Below are 20149 nucleotides of genomic sequence, written 5' to 3'. Positions count from 1 at the left end.
GCAGCATATTCCATTATGCTGCATTTTAATTGTTCCTCTAGTGTTAGTCACCTGAGCTGTGTCCAGCAATTTATGAAACAGTATTAACTAGTATATAAATCATTGTCAAGATATTCATTTTTAATCATCTTCTAAAACTGGCAATACTGTATCTAAGTATACCAACATTCCTTTGAAAGGTGGTTTATTCTCCCTAAACTGGACATGTTTTAAAGGGTATAAATAACAATGACTGGGATGAATAGAATAAGCATTGAGTGGAAAATGAATAGGTAACTGAGAAAGCTGGGTGGAGAGAGTAATAGCTTAGAGCATTTGCTGAGGGCAATGAAACAGATGAAATGGCCACTGAACCCCACCACAGTGGACTCTGAAACCCAGGCATGATAAGGGTTGGGAAAAAGTGGGACCAGAGTCTTCTGTCACCGTGCTAGAGTAGCGCTTCCAGCATTCAGATCCTAAGACAAGAAAAAAAAATTTTTTTGCTATAGAATTAAGAGCTGAAGACAAAATATTTCTGCATTCCCATATTAAGAGAAAAACAATAAAAAAACTTGCTCCCCAATAACTGTTCTACAGAAAAGCCTTTTACTGAGTAAACTACCTCCTACAGAGTCTCAACTAGATTTTGAATACACAGGTGTGTTACCATCAGTAAAAACAACACATTTGAAGGAAATTTCTAATAAAAGCAGAAATACTGGAGAAAAAAAAGTCACAGGGCCACAAAAGAATGAGGTGATTCAGCTGGTAACAGAATTAAGAAAATCCTTTAATTAGGATACAGCTATCCAAGATATAACTTTAAAATCAGCATAGTATGCTATTAAAAAAAAGCACAAATTACAGTCAAAATAACAATATTCCGGAACCCAGGATAAGGCTTGATGTCAGAATGTGTCTGTGCAGGTGCTACTTGGATCCCAGAAGTGCAATCACTGCTGTTGCCACTGAGATCCCCAGTCACAACAAGGTATGTGTAAGGCCGTGCTAGTAATACAACTAAAGTAGGTGGCCTCCAGTCATGGAAACAGCAAAAGGAAAGGGGGAAATTTCACTAGAAAGGTTGAAAAATAATCTACTCAATCTCTCATGAAGTATCACAGAACAGAGGAAATGACAGAGAAAGCAGAGGGTCAATTCAGAAGAGCCAATATTTGATTGACTGGATTCCAGAAATGAGTCAAATGAATCAAATAAAGAAAAAAAAAGGGGGGGTGTTATATAAGTAACAAGAAAAATTTCCAGTTGAAGGACCTCAGTCACTAGATCAAATTATTCCATTGAATAATTTAGGAAATTGGAATACATCAAAGATAAAGAAATATTAAGAGCTTAGGGTGAGGGGTGTAGCTGTGTGGTAGGTCCACATCTTGCATAAGTCCCTGGGTTGATCCCTGGCATTGCATGTGCGTGTGCGTGCATGGTGCACGCGCGCGCGCGCGCACACACACACACACAAACTTCCAGGCCTGGAGGCAGGGGAATGGACTGCATTAATGTAAATATTCTTTGTTGATTGTCAAATGAACATGGGACAGCTCATTAACAAAGACTGCTGCTACGAACAGTGAAATGACACCTACAACTCTGGGATATTTTTCAATCTATATTTTCAATATAGAATCCCAGAGCCTGGTCCAGTGTGAGGGTAAAACTTGCTGTCTCTATCCATAAGCACTCAACACTTTCACACCTCCTCCTTGGCAGATGACCTGAAAATGCACAGCAGCGAAGTGAGGGAAGACGTGAAAGAAGCAAGAGGAAGATTTGGAACTCAGGACACAACATCCCAGTGAACAGGGATGTAAACTGGAGGGAAGGGCCATACAAAGGGAAAGGGGGGCTGAGCAACTTATCTAACTGGATGGAACTTTTAAATGTAAGTGGGGGAGGCTGGAGAGAATACAGCAGAAAGGGCACTTGCCTTGCATGCAGCCGACCCAGTTTCGATCCTGAGCACTCCATGTGGTTCTTGGAGTGCCTCCAGGAGTGATACCTGAGCACAGCCGGGTGTGGCTCCTTCCAAAATAATCAAAAGCAGGAATGAGCGAAATAGTTCGGTGGGTGAGGTGTCTGCCTTGTATGAGGTCAACCGGGTTTCAATCCCCTGCATTTCATATGATCTCTCAAGCACTCCCAGGAGTGATACCTGAGTGCAGAGCCAGGAGTAAGCCTTGAGCTTCACTGGGAGTGGCCCCCAAAAGCAAAACAAAAACTTGAAATTCTGCTAAAAGCAACCAGCACAAGCAGTGAAAAGGGCAACGAGAAACTTCCATTTAAAAGAACGCTATGTGAGATCTGCAGAAGAATGTATGGGAAGAACGTTCCAGAGTTAGGAAGCACACATAGGTTTTCCCCGGAAATGTAGGGAACCAATCTATTTTGTTTCAGCCAAATTCATACCTTAGAGTATGATTTGGGACCAATATTTAAAAATTATATTAAAGAATTCAACTCCTGCTCATTATTGATTCCTATTTCTTTAAGTGGCAAAATAAAGTTCTTTCAGTAAAAAAAACAAACAAAAAAAAGAATGCTATTAGGCCTAGGGTCATAGTTTAGAATAGCAAGTAAGGCCCTGGGTTCCTTCAGTTGGGAGAGAGGAGAATGGGAGGTAGGGAAATCAACTTAGCTCTCCAGTGAATAATACTTAGATGGTCATAATCTTGCTACTTTCAACAAAAGTGCTGATTTTTTTAAACCAAGTGCTGATTTATTAAACCAAAAAGATGTAATAAACTGTCCGCTGTTACAGAAAAGAATTCAGGATTAGACTTTGTAATCAGACAAGTGAGAAGAGGGAAGAGAAAGGGCTGTGTGCATCAACCTCACAATGAGTCAAGATGCTATTTATAGTTAATACAGTAAAATGAAATATGTAAATATAATTTTCCTGATTATTAAATTCTTATAAAAAATTACTCTCAAAAATTTCTTTCACCAATAATCTTGTTATCCATAGGACCTAGGTCTGAGCTTAAGCCCTACAATTTACCACTTGCATGGCTGTGAACAAATCACAACCACACCTAACATTTCCCTCTGATAATTTATAAACTTTTTGATTGTATATAGTATATGTAATAATACTATATAGAAACTTTGCTATGTAAACTAGTTTAAAGATTAGGCTCTTTTTAAAAAAAACTCTAAAATAGAGTAAAACTGAATATTATCACACTCTCCTCCTAAATCTATATGCTGTACCTATGCCCACATGCCATTGGCACAGGGCAGTCTGAGGGTTCCCAGTGATGGATGAAATTTTCTAAAGAAATCTAGTCTTGGGAAGATAGAGCCGGGTTGCATGCCTTGCACATATTCCCATGGGAAGATAGGGCTGGGTTGCATGCCTTGCACATATTCCTGCCCCCTCCACCGACAACACCTTCTACCTTACCCCGCCAGTTGCCACACTCAACTTCAGCACCACATCCACCCCTCAGCAAGGGCTGGGAGGCCGGTAGCTCTCAGCACCTAGGAACCCAAGAAGCATTGAGCTAGAGAGCCAGGTTGTCTTCCAGGGCCCCAGATACATTGCTTGGGAACCCCCCAACCCCTCAAAAATCTAAGGTAAAAGGAGACAAATCTTGGACTGACTGGGGAGATGGCTCAAAGGACTGAAGTGCATGTTTTGCATCAGGGATGCCTGTGTTCAATCCCTGACCTCACATGGTCCTAGGCAACACCTGGAGCGAACTCTGAGAACAGAGCTGAGAGTAGCCTGAGCACCAGGTTTGGACTAAAACCAAATCAAACCAGTAGGCAAATGTTAGGCTACTAGTAGATGGGCACTGCAGGGGGTGGGAGTGAATAAAGGACAGAGCATGTGAGCAAAAGCACCCAGAGCAGCATCTGTTTCTAAGGGCTAAGGTGCTCCGGAAGCAAGAGATGAAGTGGAAGATTAGGAAAGAGCTTATTGAACCAGGTTTAGGTATCCAAGTATTCTGGATGAGAAAAGGGTCAGACTTTGTTGCTCTGGTACCCAGGATTTAGCACTATTTGCCACAAAGAGTCTAATAAATTTTTATTTGGGGCCACACTTGGCTGTGCTCATGGGTAACTCCTGGCAGGGTTTAGGAGTGATCACCAGGTGTACTGCCAGTACAGACTGGAGCTGGCTGGCTACATCTGAGGAAAGTCCTATTTAGCTATTTAATAAGTCTTGTCTGGAGCTGTTGTGATAGTATAGAGGGTAAGGTGTCTGCCATACATGTGGTAGACCCGGGTTAGATCCCTGGCATCTTCTAGAGTATCCTGAGCCAGGAGGAGGAGGGGGAGAGGAGGATGGAGAAGAGGAGGAGGAGGGGGTCTTGTCTGTCCAACATCCCGAAATATCCCAGTCCAACTTTAAAATAAGTCATTGGGCTAGGGGAATGGAGCTGAGTGATGGAGCTGCCATACACATATGAGGTCCTGGGTCTGATGCCTGGCATGAAAAAAAAAAAACAACACGTCACAGGAGATGAAGTGTATTCCTAGAGGAGACTGCAAGCTACAGAGAATCCATGGATTGGCCCCAGTGAGTCTCTATCAAATGAACGCAACACTGAATGGGCAACCTGCATTTCAGGGAGAGGAGACACCACCTCCACCAGCTTGTGAAAAGTCCCAGAAATGTTAGGCACAGAGTGGAGGAGAAAGTGAGGAAGTGATAGGAAAAGGCGGGGACAGAGTGGACAAAAGATGACTTCTGTCCAGAGACGCTTCTTCCTGAGGGTGGAACTCACGGCAGTCGTCCTTAGGGGGCAGGGTGGGGTGAATGGGCTCCCTGGTGTTTCCAGACTGCCTGAACACGATTCTTATTAACGGACTCCCCGTTCCTTTGCTTCACGTAGGACAGATTCTTGGCTTCTCCCTGAATGTCTGGCTCATCAAAATTTTAATAAGGGCCAGTTCACCAATGAATAAAAGTCTGATGACTCTTAAGAAAATGAGGTATCGGCGTTCCCATCTACTTCATGCAAGGCCGGGCAAGGAAGAAAGGACCACCTACTCTCCCCCAAATGACGAATTTAAACCAACTAGAACAAAAAGAATATAGTCACACCACTACTTACAAGGAACTGTACAGGAACTGATCAGGGGCAGGACCTCCACCAGCAGCCAGTTCTTACAGGCTGGAGAAGGATCTAGTCTATTAGTAATCTATGAGGCTCCTATGAATCCAGGGTAAGGATTTCTGAAACTGGCTGTGTAGGTTTGTGGAAAGCCAGACTGACAGATGAAATACACGGAGAATATGAAGTCATTTTGCAGAATGAGGAACATAAGAACATGTTCAATGAAACCTGGGTTTCCTTACATATGTTATGTACTTAAAATAGTCACTCACAGGGCCAGAACAGCAGTGCAATAGTACAATGTTCCCTTTGTCTTGAAAGCAGCCAACCTGGGCTCGATCCCTGGTATCCCATATGGTCCCCCAAGTACTGCCGGGAGTAATTCCTGAGTGCAGAGCCAGGAGCAACCCCTAAGAATTGATGGGTGTGCCTATTCCCCCCAGCCCCCCCTCTGCCCCCCAAATATACTAGTCCCTCTGGTGGTAGAGTTCTAGTAAGCCAACACACACGTTTGTGCTCTGCAGGCTTTACTACACTACAAGGCCTCACTACCTTGGTTACACAATGGCTCCCAGCTCAAGTCTGTTCTTGGTTTGGCAGCCAAACCCTGCAGTGCTAGGGGTTAACCCCTGGTGCTGTGCTCAAGAAACTGAGAGTCCCCCATTGAAATTATGCTCCCCCAGCCCTTTGAGCTTCTCCAAACCCCCTCTCTGTTTTTTCCTGATCAGGAACCACTTCAGTACATGCAGAGAACTGGGCCTTAAGCTCACAGTCTCACACTTGCTCTGGGTACTTTAATAAGCCACTGAACCAACTTCTTGCTCCTTCCCTCCCTCCAGTTTTAAAAAATACCTAAGACTGGGAAGGATCGGTTTTTACTGCTCCAGAGGACTCTGACCAGAAGCCAAGTTTCCAGCGGCTTTCAGATCACTGGTCTCCTGCTATGCTGGGGCAGCAACTGGCACATGGAGATTTCTATCACCATGAACTATTTTGGGGGTGCACAGAGGCTCCCAGGAATCCTCAGGGGACTACGTGGTGCCAGGGACAATGCCTGGCTCTCCTGCACGCAAAGCATGTGTTGCAGCCTACTGTGTCCTCTTCCTGGCCCCAAAAATTAGCTGAAAGAAACTTTCTCATCTTGAGTGTTGAGCCAGAATATTCAGTTACAATGATTATATGACATGAAGCTCAAAGAGTTTAATTATCCTCGTGGTCCTAAATTCCAGTTGATATCCTTCCAGAAAGTACACTTTCGGTCAAGGTCACAGATCTATCTCAGACCTTCAGACCCGCTCTCTGCTCTTCTGAGTGTTCTGATCAGGCAGAGGAAAATGGAAGAAAAAAAAAAAACGGTGAAAACCCTAAAAATTAAGAAAAAAAAACCTAATTCGTTCTAATCTTGCAGAGACACATGACATAATTAATCTCTTTAGGTCTTCCTACATCTAGACAGTAGTCACTAAGAGGGTCAGTAAGGGTAAAAATAATTTTGATGGTTTTTTTTTCAATTGTACCTGTTTTTCAGTCTTAGCATAATGAGCGATCCTGAGGCAAAGCAGCTGCGCCTGCTCTGAGAGACTGCAGCTCAGGGGGAATAAGCGTCCATTAGAGCAGCTCATCTCCCTCAAATGTTTCCTTGCTCAGAAAGCGCCCCCTATGGGGTCGGAGCCATAATACAGAGGATAGGGCGTTTGCTTTGCACACAGCTGACCCCAAGTTTGATCCCGTGCACCCCAAACGACCCCTTGAGTGTGCCAGGAGTGATCCCTGAGCACAGAGCCAGGATTAAGCCCTGAGCACCCTGGGGTGTGGCCCCAAAACCCAAGGGGAAAAAATAAACAGTGCTCACCAAGCTTCAAAACATCAAGCTGACAAATACGAGACCATCCAAAGCAGGCTGTTCCCTACCCGCCTTGGCATTTCTGATCAGTACTGATCAGTGCTCAATCTCGCTCAGAGTGGAGGGGAAGAGAGACTGAGGAGACGTGCGTTCCAGCCTTCCATTTGCTGCCGACTCATCACACTGCCCTCCCTGCCCCAAATACCTCTGTCACCTTGAGCTTTCTCGCCTGAGAAATTCACACCCATTTATCCGGCTCTCCTGCCTATCTGGGAGGGGAGGTTATAGGTAGACAAGCAGCATGGCAGAACAAAGAGAACCTGGACTGGAAAACAGGCTTTGGCCCTCAGGTCTGGCCTCGCAGGAGAAGACCATGCTTGGGGCCAAGGGGCACCCGCAGTCTCGGTGATACAAGAAGGTCTGAAACCATGTGGAGAAGTGAGCATTTAACTGCCGGGTATCATGACTCAGCACATGAAGGTGCACAAAGAATAAATTCCTCTATAAATACAAGGCAATAATATCACACAACTCTTCCTTATTTGCATAGTTTTACAAAGCATTTTACCAAGAATAAAGACGCAGTGGCAACAAAGGTATCTTACCTTAGCCAGAATTCTCCATCCTTCTAAAAGTTTTCATATTTCAATATCTCTCATCTCTCCATGAAAAAATAAATGAAGACCTCAGTTATCCCACTCTGCTTCCTCCCTCCGCCTGCCTTCCTCCTAAGAACTAAGAGTTCCACCATTTCTTCCAAAGACCATATAGAAGATGAGAAGGAAACTCCCAGGCAAGCTTCCATCTTCTCTCCTATGGGGAAGGGGATGCTTCTGGACGCCCCCCCCCCTTGAATGGAGCACAAAGGGATGTGGGGTCAGTTTTTCAAGGAGCTGTTGATAATGGTCAGTGAGCACAGCCCAGCTGAATTCGTGGCTTTCCCCCATCCCCAACCTGCTGTCTCCATTAATCCTCAAATGCAGACCGGGGAATGTCAAAGCTGTACCCCACCCAGGGTCAGAAGGCACAGCAGTACACACCAGGAATGAAGTAGCTGTTTCCAGGCTGCAGGGACAGCTCAAAGAGCAGGTGTGGATGCCTGGCACACACAGGGCCTGGGTTTGCCGCCAACCCCTGGCACCAGATGACCTTTCCAATGCCACTGGGTGTGTGGCCATGGCGGGTTCCAGTACCATGGGGAAAGGTCTAAAACAAAGTATTCTAAAGAAACAGCCTTTTCTGCTTCTGTCAGCTTTAGGAGCATAAGACAGTTATTTGGCTCTTGATTGTTTCTAGGGAATAAAGAGCTTCTTAATCTTGAGAGGAGCAGCTGGTGGACTATTGCTACCCCCTGTGCTTCCCTTGTCAAGCCACTGCTCTTAACTAGAGTACAAAGCCCAAATGCTCTCCTTAAACTGGTTACCACTTAACCCAAAATGTTAGGCTGCGAGGTTCAAAGTTCCAGAAATCCACCAGGCAGACCTGTACTAGTCACCTGCCTCAAGTTTTAAAATCAAAATTATGTAAAAACAAAACAAAACAAAAAAACCATTTACTTAATTTAAAAAAATCTAAAATGGTATATTATTTTTGACCTTTTAGATTTCTCCGACCCATAACTAACTGAGCCACCGGCCACGTCACACACATGAGGCCCAGTCAAGTTAAAAACAAAGTTCTGGCTTTGGGTGCTGGGTGTCATTTTCTTTAAGGGCGCTGGGGAAGGCTTGCTGTGTTGTGTACTGCACTCCTGGAAACTTACTTTCAAGGACACAGCAGGCCAAGATGGCTGTTCTGTTTCTTTTTTTTCCCCCCCGGTTTTTGGACCACATCTTGCTGTGCTCAGGGATCATTCCTGGTGGTGCTTGGAAGACTGCTAGGAAATCAAACTGGGGTTAGCTACGAGCAATGCAAGTGCCCGGCTGGCTGTACCAGGGCTCCAGCTCACAGCAGGCCGAGTTTTTACAGAGGAGGAAGGAGACAGTGGAGAGGTGCTTAACGCAAGCAGGAAGACGGTGGTGCTCAGTGGCGTGGGAGGCCCTGCTCCCCTTCCCCCCTGCCCCGTTACTCCACGAGGTGGGTCCTGTGGTGCCGCATGAGGTGCGAGTTGGAAATGAAGGCCGCCCCGCACTTCTCGCACTCGTAGGGCTTCTCCCCGGTGTGGGTTCGCTGGTGCACGGTGAGGCTGGACCTCTGCCGGAAGGCCTTGCCGCACTCGCCGCACGTGTACGGCTTCTCGCCATTGTGGATGCGCTGGTGGATGAGCAGGTAGGAGCTGCACGTGAACGCCTTCCCGCACTCGTTGCACACGTACGGCAGGTCGCCGCTGTGAATCCTCTGGTGCACGATAAGGCAAGAGAGCTGACTGAAGGCTTTGCCGCATTCGCTGCAGTCATACGGCTTCTCGGCGGTGTGGATCCTCTGGTGCACGATCAGGTGCGAGAAGCAGCTGAAGGCCTTCCCGCACTCCTTGCACTCGTAGGGCTTCTCGCCCGTGTGGCTGCGCTGGTGCACAATCAGGTTGGCGCTCTGGGTGAAGGCTTTGCCGCAGTCGCCGCAGGCGAAGGGCTTCTCGCCCGTGTGGATCCTCTGGTGGACGATGAGGTTGGAGCTCCGCGTGAAGGTTTTCCCGCACTCGTTGCACTCGTAGCATTTCTCGGTGATGTGGACCTTCTGGTGGCGGGCCAGCTGCGAGCTGTAACTGAAGGCCTTCTCGCATTCGCTGCACTTGAAGGTCTTCTCCAGGGAGTGGATCTTCTGGTGCACGGTCAGGTTGGAGCTCTGGGTGAAGGCCTTGCCACATTTGGCGCACACGTAGGGCTTCTGCCCCGTGTGGATGCGCTGGTGCACCACCAGGTTGGCGCTTTGGATGAAGGCCTTCCCGCACTCGTGACACTCGAAGGGCTTCTCCCCCGTATGGATGCGCTGGTGCACCACCAGGTTGGCGCTCTGACTGAAGCCCTTTCCACACACGCTGCAGGTGAAAGGCTTCTGCCCCGGCTGGCTTTTTGCGTTTTTCACAGGGCCGGGACTCAGGCCGGGCCTTTCCCCAGACTTCTGGCCTTGCTGGTCCTTCTCTTCTTTGAGGCTTTCAGACAGGTGACGGTCTTTCCCGGGCACGTCTCCGAGCTCCTCCTTTTCCCTCTTTATTCTCTGTTGTTTAAACATGCTCCCTTTTCCACAGGCTTCTCCTAACTCAAATTCCTGAGTCTGAAACTTCTGGATTCTTTCTGCCTCATCACATGTCTCAGTTTTTGGAACCAATAATTGGGGGCTCTGGGTTTCAGCGCCTGAAACAACAAATGGAATATTTAAATGTCAACCTGTTCTGGCATTAAAAACATAAAATGGGCTCAAAGGCTGGAGACAGGACAGGACCTGAAGTGCCTGCCTTGCATGAGGCCGACTTTCCTTTGAGGTCTGGCACTGCAGGGTTCCCTAAGCAATGCTGGGAGCAATTTCTGAGCCAAGAGCCAAGGACAGGCCCCAGCCACCACCAGCGATGGGTCAACCCCTCCTTATCTCCAAAAGATAGGGTCATCGGTGTTAAAGGACTGGATGGCACTTTAGCATTTGCAAAGCAGCTTCACCAAACTAAGAATTCCTTCACGTTACTTCCTCTCTGAAGCTGTTCTGCCAGGTCTGTGCTGTCCCTCACACCTACAGCAGAAGCCACTTACTCGGGGTGTTGCTGGCACGTTCGCTTCCTGGCATTAGACACTGAACCCGCTGTCTGCAGGGAAGCAGTCTCCAGAGGGATCTTCTCCCAGTTGCCGATGGACCCATCTCACAATTAAGCCCAATCACGAGGGACACTAGTCTCCCCTCAAGTGTGCCAAAGATCTCGGTGACTTGACGGGGATTTTCCAACAACCCACCAGTTAGTGAAGGGGATGCCTAAACTGGGTGTAGACAGAGAGAGTGACACTGGATGCCAGAGAGCATGGGCTCAAACCCCTACACTGGGGGCCAGAGGAATGGTACCGCAGGTAGGGTGTTGTACGTGGCTGACCCAGGTTTGATCCCCAGCATCCCACCAGGAGTGACCCCTCAGCACAGAGCCAGGAGTAAGCCCTGAGCACTATCGGGTATGGCCCAAAAACAAACAAAAAAAATTTTTTTTAAAAAACCTCTGCTCTATCTCTTGTCAGCTGCATGACCCTTGGCTAATAACTTCTGTGTTTTAATTTCCTTATCTCTAAATAAAGACAATGGCAGCCTCTACCACCTAATACCACAAAAAGAGGAAATGGGCTACTTACATATGTCATCTGCAGAGAACAGCTGTGGAGCACAGAGAGTGGCTCTGTGAGCCCAAAGGCTGGGGCCAGGAGAAAAGATGGAACTCTGGGGCTGGGAGTTGCCCTTCAGGTGACAGAGCATGACACATTGTACTAAGGCAACCGTCTAGCCTCGCACTAAGAGGAGCTGATCTTCCCCAGTTAAGCCTGAGCCACAACACTGCCGGCTCCATAATGCCAATGTTCTAAGACCATCAGAATGTCCTCAAGGGTTATAGCCATGACTATAGGCTACACTACACTGCCTCAGACCTTACTGCTATCAGAAAGGACTCTCCCGGCCTTCTTGTCCATATCATGATTCTTCAAGCTGTACTTCTCTCCAGGCTACCTGCCCGTCCCTCCCTACAACAACCCTGGCAAAAGTAGTCATGCAGTCCAGGGTGATAGATGCCAGACGTGTTTGTGAATGAAACCAGGAAAACTGCTCAGATAATAAGGCAAGTGAGATGAGGAGTGGGAGGCGAGCCCACAGAGCTGAAAGGAACTCACCACCACACCTCGCTGCGACATAAACAAAGCCCACCAGAATTCAGCCCACAGTGGCACTCCCGCTCTGCTCACACCCCCACCCTGCCCAACATGTACTGATCAGAGACTCCAGAAAGATGAAGATCACTCATCTCTCAAAAACACTAACAAAGGGCCAGAGGGGGTAGTACATCGGATAGGATGCTTCTCTTATAAATATTCAACCTGGGTTTGATCCCTGGCATCCCATACAGTCCCCCGTGCACCACCAGGAGTAATTCCTGAGCATCCCTGGTGTGGCCCAAAAGCAAATAAATAAACAAAAAACAACAATTCCTTCTACTTGCATAATGCTTTGTATTAAAATCACTCCAGACCCAGTGGAACTGCAGCATGGCTCTTAAAGCACTGAATATCCAACAGTTTGATCACAGGAGTGAATGAAGACGTCGAGTCTAACAAAAGGGTAAGACCCCTGGATAGAGGTATGGCAGGGGTAGGCTGTGCTTCCCTTGCCAAAGGGGGTGACCCAAACGGGTTTAACCACCCTCCACCCCACCCCCAGCATCCCATACAGTCCCCGAGAGCATTATCTGGAGTGATTCCTGAGTGCAGAGCCAGGAGTTACACCTGAGCATGGACATGACTAAAATACAAACAGGGAAAGGCCCATTCTTTGTGCTTAAGTTTCAATATCCCCAAGCAATTAACTGCCAACCATCCAGGATTGTTAACTCCGGCTTGTTTGAAATAGCACTTTGCCTTTCTAGGATCTTGTATCTTGTGGGATTACTGTAACCCTGGGGAACACACAAATAAATATGGAAATAATGAAGAGTGTAAGTGAAAACTCACTTGTGATAAACTAACGCATCAGCAGAGTAGTAAGTTTCAAAAGCAGTATTTTCCTTCACATTTAAAAAAGAGAGAAGGAAAGAGAACTAAAATTCCAAGTCTGCCATCTCAGAATTGCTGATAGGAAAGATATCTAGTAAATGACTAAGTCTAAACCATTAAGTTGAAAAATAACAGTGTGCTCATCAGGATTTTACTTGTAAGATTTCAGGTTAAGTTTAAAATAGATTTAAAAATTAGGCACGTCTAATTAGAACATGTGATTTTCTGGCAGTGCTGACATTTAAAATATTATTGCAGGGGCTGGAGTAATAGCATAGCGGGTAGGGCGTTTGCCTTGCACGCGGCCGACCCAGGTTCGATTCCCAGCATCCCATATGGTCCTCCGAGCACGGCCAGGGGTAATTCCTGAGTGCAGAGCCAGGAGTGACCCCTGAGCATCACTGGGTGTGACCCAAAAAGCAAAAAAAAAATTATTGTAACTATTTTTCTCTTCATATATAGTTTTAATAGTTTTCACATAATAGCTTTAATAATTTAAAAGCCTTCCACTGCCTTATAATCACAGCTAACAGGACTTGATTCTGGTCTTATGGCTCATTTCTCATCAAGGTTCTGTTATGAGTGTGGTTTCAGTGCCTTTACATTGTTTTTCTTTAAAATGCTTTTACAGGGGGCTGGGGAGATAGTATAGTGGATAAGGCTCTAGCCTTGTACCTGGCCAATCTGGGTTCAATCCTCAGCATGGTTCCCCCAAGCACCACTAGGAGTGATTCCTGAGTGCAGAGCTGCTGAGAGTTTAGAGGGGGGAAGAACTACAGAGATAAGAAAATAAAAGGTGGAGATCGTAGCCTTACCTTTCACAGCAGAGTGACCTGGTCCAGAAATAATGAAGCAATTGTGTAGGGAGGAGAGTGGGGTGAACATATTCAGGCAGACAGGGGGATTGCCCCATAGCTGGAAGACTGCTTCATGAGTGGAGGGGAGAAGGTAGATGGAATAGAGAAGGGATCATTAAGAAAATGATGGCTGGAGGAACCAGTTGGGATGGGAGATGCATGCCGAAAGTAGATAATGGACAAACATGATGACCTCTCAGTGTCTGTGTTGCAAGCCATAATGCCCAAAAATAGAGAGAGAGTATGGGGAATATTGTCTGCCATAGAGGCAGGGGGAGGGTGGGAAAGGGGAGGGTATACCCGGGATATTGGTGGTGGGGAATGTGCACTGGTGGAGGGATGGGTGTTTGATCATTGTGAGATTGTAACCCAAACATGAAAGCTTGTAACTATCTCATGGTGATTCAATAAAATTTTAAAAATTAAAAAAAAAATTCAGGTAGAGTCCTATACAGGCACATCCACAAAATGAGGGTCAGAAAGGGCCTGGACAGTCATGGGGGACTTTGTCCTGAACACAGAACTCTCAGCTAAGGCACCTCTGACCCCCAGCTGGGCCACTCTGTCCAGGCAAGCAGTGCTGCCTCTGCCGGACAGACCCAAAGGACACTGCCCCCTACTCTACACCCCAGATTCAACCAGGAGATAAGGCTGCCTGCCACTGAAGACCTTGTTTGAAACATCATTGTGGTTGATGTTAACTATTCTAAGTCCTCTTGAGTTTGGACCAAGACCGATGAAAACAGAGTACCTCTAGGGCATTTCTTTAATAAGTTAATGAGCTGGTCTGTTCCTACAGGTTCACCAATCTATAATAAACACAAAGCAGGGGCAGAAGCTGCTTGTACAGAGGGCCAGGAGCTAGCCCGGCATGTGGCCAACCCAGGATCGATCCCCAGCACCATGTCCCTGAGCCCACCAGCTATGATCCCCAACAAACAAATAATAAAATAAACACAGAGCATACAAAGAGGATGTGAACCTAAAGTGTGAATAGATGAGACTTTTCTAACAATAAATGTAATTCAAAGGTGAATTCGGGGCAAGGGAGATGCCTTAAAGGGCTGGAGCACCAGTCTTACATACAAAAGCAGAGGCTTGAGCCCTGCCACTGTCGGGTTCTTCAAGCACTGCTGGGTGTGGCCCTGGTGTCCCCATGAGCACTGCTTGGCCCTCCCGAAAAGGTGAATTCAAGCTCACCTATGTTTGTCTAGTATTTTGAAACTGTTTGTAAAATAAGCCCTTTTTTTCTCTCTTGGCAAACACATACTATCTGTCCCCATTCCTCTATCCAGAGCTCCTGGACACTCTCAATACCTCAATACTTAGTCACTGAGGCTCCGAGACAAAACCATCGTCCTATAAAGGTTCTGAAAAACCCCAATGATCAGCTTCTGAATCAGTGGGTTGAATCATACCTGGCAACATGATGCTCCTGTGAGTGTCCAGCCTCTCGCTCTTGGCCAGGGTTCTGGGAAAGGAGCAGCTACCATATGGGGACGCAGCTGGTGCGTCCTGTGCAGCTTTCAGGATCACCGCCATGTTCCAGAAAATGTTCGGGCCCTAGAGAAAAGCAGGCCAGAGGGGTTCATGAGGGACCTGTCCTAGTCAGTGCGGGCTGCTGTGGTGCTCTCTCTGTGTGTTCTCTCTCTCCCTCTTCCTCTCCCTCTCTCTCTCTCCCTCTCCCCCACCCCCTCTCCAGTGTATGGAATCTGGCCTTTGAGGTGTGGGCTGCACATCAACTGTGTCACAAGGGAGCTTGAGAAATGCAGATTCTCAGCTTATGCCCTAGACCTCTGGTCAGAATCTGCATTTTAAAAGCTCCCCCGTAAATTCTATGAGTTTGGAAAAAAAAAGAGATATTAAATGCTGACTAAAATCAACTGAAGGGTTTAAAACGGCAGCGTTTCTTACTTGGTGGTGGTAATGGTGGTGAGGTGCAATAACTTTGTGCATCAGTAAAGTTTAACACTACTGTAGTCATCTTACCTAATCTATATTCAAACATTTCTGTTTTGGGGGGCACACCCAGTGCTGTTCAGGGCTTACTCCTGGCTTTGAGCTCAGGAATCACTCCTAGCAGGCTCGGGGGGACCATACAGGGTGCCGGGAATCAAATCTAGGTCTACTGTGTGCAAGGCAAGCACCCTACCCACTGTACTATTTCTCCAACCCTTTATTTTTTATTTTTAAAAAAAACGTTGGGGCTGGAGAGATAGTTCAGTGGTCAGCATGCTTGTCTTGCATGCGGCTGGCCCGGGTTCGATCCCAGTCACTCCATATGGTTCCCTGAGCACGCCATGAATAATCCCTGAGCACCATCTAGTGTGGCCCCCAAATAAGTAAAACAAAATAAGAAGATACAGATGGCTAGATCTGTATCTGTATCTGTATCTCCAGCAATTTAATTGCAGTAAGGAAGGACTGTGATTTTTTTTTTAACCATTTTTTATTGTGACCCCTTCCTACCTTCCTACCTTGTTTTCTACCTGCACCCAACCTCCACCTCCTACTGGTTGGCTCTCTAGTTTCATACCATGATTTCCCATTTACACAATTTTACCTGTGGCCCCTGGGGAATATCCTGGGGGGCCAGAGGAGGCTGTATGTTCCCAGGCTGAGAAACACTGAGTAATGCACAGGTCCCACCATCTAGAAAAAAACTTCCTGAGTCACACTGTGCAGTAGTGTGATAACCACAAGATTTACAAAAAAAGACAAACTGCCTGGCATCAGAGCTGTAATATAGTGAGTAGGGCATCGCATTGCATGCAGCGGACCCCAGTTGAGCCCTCCAGGTGTGATCTCTGAGCGCAGAGACAGAGGTGAGCCCTGAGCACTGCCAGGTATGGCCCCAAAACCAATATTTAGAACAAGTATGAAAAGTCACATCCACCCAAAGGAAGCCTCTTTTGTTATTCTGTTATCTTCCAGAACCCCAGGCACGAAATAAGACTCACATGAGGGCAAGCCCCACCTGAAACACCTGAGGGCCTTCAGTCCTTCCTCTCTGTCCTTCCTGTCATCACTTACCTCTCCCTCTGGCTCTGTCATGTCAAGGTCTGCCGGAGCCCCCTCCCCGGGGGACCAGACACTGATGTTCTCGGAGTGCACTGGCTGGCCAGGTGCCTGCCCAGGGAAGTTTTCCTCCTCTTCCTCCTCTTTTTTCACAGTCACTGGTCCCCATGAGGCCAGGGCCATGGTCTCCCTCAATTCTGCAGTCATTTCTTCTGAGCACAGGATGCCTGTCACTGGGGGCTGCCCAGCAGAGGTCAAGCCCCATCTATCTCCTAAGTTCTGAAAGCTGCTTCTTAAACTGGATACGTGTTATTTACTATGAAAAAAGAGAACAGGGTTAGGCTTATTTGTCAGGTGCCACTAACCAATTTAAGGTCCCCCTCACCCCCCGCCAACCAGTCTTAACAGGACACGTTCCAGGGATATTAAATACGTCCAGGACCTCCCATAGAAAAAAAGAAACATGACTGCTATCATGCCATCTGTCCTCAGGGGAATCACTTAACACACGGTTTTCCATAATGTTAATTTTTATTATAAAATATGTTAGGGTAACAAATAGGGGCCAGAGAGAAAGTATAGTGGCAAGGCACTTGCCTTGCATATGGCTGCCAGCGTTCAATCCCTGGCACCACGTATGATTCCTGAGCCCCGTCAGGAGTAAGCCCTGAGCACCGACAGGTTTGGACACCCCAGAAATGAACCAAAACAAAAACACTCCACCCCACCACAAACTAAATAACACAGAAAATGTTTAAAAAGCACTCCTAGTATAGTGGGTCCTTCTGAAAAGTACTCAAAAGTTGGGGCTGGGGGCTGGAGCAACAGCACAGTGGGTAAGGCGTTTGCCTTGCACGTGGCTGACCTGGGTTCGATCCCTCCGTCCCTCTCAGAGAGCCCGGCAAGCTACCGAGAGTATCCGGCCTGCACGGCAGAGCCTGGCAAGCTACTAGTGGCTTATTCGATATGCCAAAAACAGTAACAAGTCTCACAATGGAGACATTACTGGTGCCCACTCGAGTAAATCGATGAACAACGGGATGACAGTGCTACAGTGACTGTATAGTGGGTAGGGCACTTGGCCTTGCACATGGACAACCAGGGTCCCTCCAGCAACCCATATGATCCCCTGAGCCCTCCAGGAGTGATTCCTGAGTGCAGAGCGAGGAGTAAGCCCTGAGCATTGCTTAGTGTGGTCCAAAAACCACCACAAAAATAGAAAATCACCACTGAGGCCCCTAATCTCCTGTGCATTGCTTAGGAGTACCCCTCACACCCACTTAAAAAAGAAAAAATTGGGAATCTTTTCTAGCATCAATATGTTATCAGTGGTTATCTCTGGATGATGTAATTATGGGTAATTTTGAGTAGATTGATTTTTTTCACTCTCCATTCCCTCTCAAATGTTCTCTAAGACCAAATATTACTATTAAAAGTTAAAAAAAAAGTTGCCATTCTTCAGGTTTATCATTTTGATTAGTAGCATAATGACCTATCTTTCTCACTGAAAGATTCGGACAAAAGAAACATATATAGAAATCAAAAGTTACACAGTGATCGGGGCTGGAGTGATAGCACATCGGGTAGGACGTTTGCCTTGCACGCGGCCGACCCCAGCACCTTACCCCAGCTGTAAAAAAACACTCAACCCGGAGATTCTTCTTGCAGTGATTTATTCAGCGAACTTCTCGGGAAAGAAGAGGAACGAGGGACTAACGGGGAGAAATCCCATCTAGCTAGGCAGCTTCTCTCCTTATCTACCCCTCGCTGCCTGCTCACGCCCAAGTGTCTGCAGCTGATAAACTAGTTACAGCTCGTGGTGGCGTGACAAGATATCCTGATTCCTTCTCAGGTGTTATCTACGAAGCACGGTTCAGTGGCGGCTCTCCACAGTACCCCCTTTTCTGTTTTAGAACAAGTCTGCGTAGCGACCTCGGCCCCCTTGGCCTTACTCGTCATTGGGAACCCTCTCGCTTGTAGGTCCCTGTCTTAGATTGGTCCAAGGGTCAGGTGGGTATAATGCACCCTTTCAAACTCCTCAACCACAGGAGGTCCCCTGCAGTTAAGGGCTCTCAGCTGCATAATACTTTTGCTACATCCGGCTAGACCTGATTGTTCTAAGCGAGATTATTGTTTCAAAGTTGCAAGCCAAAGCTTGGGGGATTTCTGTGCCTCCAGGACCGGGATACCTGTAAATATCACGCCTTTGTAAGAAGTTCGATTCCCAGCATCCCATATAGTCCCCTGAGCACCGCCAGGGGTAATTCCTGAGTGCAGAGCCAGGAATAACCCCTGTGCATCACTGGGTGTGACCCAAAAAGAAAAAAAAAAGTTACAAAATGATTAGCAGTCTATTTCTAATTTTTCCTTTTATTTCTAGACATAGCAATATACCTTCACACTTATTACTGATATTTTCCCAAAGCACATGAAATCAGACTTGTATAGTGCTCCACAACGTTCACTATTCGGTTAACAAGATTTTCTTAGTTTATGAACCTGTGATCTTATTCTGGCATAGCAATCTAAGTTGGAGTTATACTGAGATTTATTTAACCATTCCCAATTTGTGAACCACTACTAAACTAAAAAGAAGTTTGATAGTTTTCAGTTTTGCTTTAAGTTTTATTTTCTAAGCGTTTTTCCTTTCACTGAAAGAAGATTTTGTGGTTGAGGGCTGGAGAAACAGTACAGCACTTGCTTTGCACTATAAGCAGTCAACCTGGGCTAGATCTCCTGCATCTCACATGAGTCCTGAGCTCCGCCAGGAGTGATCCCTGAGTCCAGAGGGACCCTGGAAAACCTCCAGGTGTGGCCTAAAAAAGGAAAACCAACGCAAAAGCAGATTTTGTGGTTAATGTTTTCCAAGTGGCTTTCTTTTTTTTTTCCAAGTGGCTTTCTAAAAAGGATCACCACAAATCACACGACTACCAACTTAACAATAAAGCCAGCAGCCTTGTGATTTAACTTTTGAGTCTAATAATCTTATTTTATTTTACTTGGTTAGTAAGAGATAGAAAATTTTCTAACCCCTTCTATAAGGGGAGATAGGCGGGGGGGGGATCCTAAATTTTATTTTGGATCCTTTTTGCTATTATTGAAGCGATGTTTCTTTCCTTAACTGTCAATCGATTTGCATATTTCCTCAGTATCATAATCCTTTCATTTCTGCAACCAGTATTCCTCCTGCAAGCCCATTCTTGCACGTAGGAAAGCCTTTAACAACTTGTTTCACCTTGCACGCCATAGCCTACCGTGCGTATGCGTGTCGAACTTCTGAGCAAACTCCAGCGGGCATCCCCGCCCGGACCCTCAGGGGCTGGCGCCCCCTCCTGCGCCCGTCCCTCCCCGTGGGCCCCATGCACCCTTGCTCCCGGGCTGAGCCTCACCCCTGGAGCGGTTCGAGTCTAACCTTCCCGCGGGCAGGTCCCCAGAAGGCGGCAGCGGAGCCTTGGAGGTGCTGGGGTGCAGAGCCGACCCCCAGGGCTGGGGTCTCCCCGAGAAGGCGTCGCCCGCCCGCAGGAAGGTCCCTCCCGGGGCTCAAGCATTGGGGTCCACACGCACACACCCCCGCCTGCCCAGCGCAGCGCAGCGGCCCTGTGCAGCCCGCGGACTCACGAGCAGGAGGCCCGAGGACCAAGCCCCCCGCGCTTACCGGCGAGAGAACAATGACCGGACAGGAAGTGTCTCGGGATG

At 47.1% G+C, this 20149-nt stretch overlaps 1 protein-coding gene across 3 annotated transcripts; it reads right to left on the bottom strand.

Moving 5' to 3' along the window:
- Positions 1–7384: 7384 nt before the first annotated feature.
- ZNF35 (zinc finger protein 35) lies at positions 7385–20130 on the bottom strand. Of its 3 annotated transcripts, none has more exons than XM_004614533.2 (4): positions 19843–20130; positions 16469–16769; positions 14854–14998; positions 7385–10199 (listed from the first exon to the last, which is right to left on the bottom strand). In XM_004614533.2, the coding sequence occupies exons 2-4, from the start codon at positions 16658–16660 to the stop codon at positions 8974–8976; spliced, it is 1563 nt and encodes a 520-aa protein (XP_004614590.2). In that variant the 5' UTR covers positions 16661–16769; positions 19843–20130; the 3' UTR covers positions 7385–8973. The 3 variants fall into 3 exon arrangements, with proteins under 3 accessions (XP_004614590.2, XP_054990342.1, XP_054990343.1); XM_055134367.1 differs by having other exon boundaries at positions 19866–20130; XM_055134368.1 differs by lacking the exon at positions 19843–20130 and adding an exon at positions 19708–19822.
- Between the last annotated feature and the right edge of the window lie 19 nt (positions 20131–20149).

The sequence above is a fragment of the Sorex araneus genome, chromosome 4, assembly GCF_027595985.1.
Source record: "Sorex araneus isolate mSorAra2 chromosome 4, mSorAra2.pri, whole genome shotgun sequence".
Lineage (NCBI taxonomy): Eukaryota > Metazoa > Chordata > Mammalia > Eulipotyphla > Soricidae > Sorex > Sorex araneus.
Note: the sequence above shows the minus strand (reverse complement) of the source record. Positions and strands in the feature narration are given on the sequence as shown.

Bases quoted from the DNA above. Each gene is read 5' to 3' on its own strand.
- ZNF35 (XM_004614533.2), bottom strand. From the start codon at position 16,660: ATGACTGCAGAATTGAGGGAGACCATGGCCCTGGCCTCATGGGGACCA. The intron at 14,999-16,468 runs GTAAGTGATGAC...GCTTTTCTCTAG, and splicing joins TGACAGAGCCAGAGGGAGAG to GGCCCGAACATTTTCTGGAA. The intron at 10,200-14,853 runs GTATGATTCAAC...TTGTTGTTTCAG, and splicing joins CAGGAGCATCATGTTGCCAG to GCGCTGAAACCCAGAGCCCC.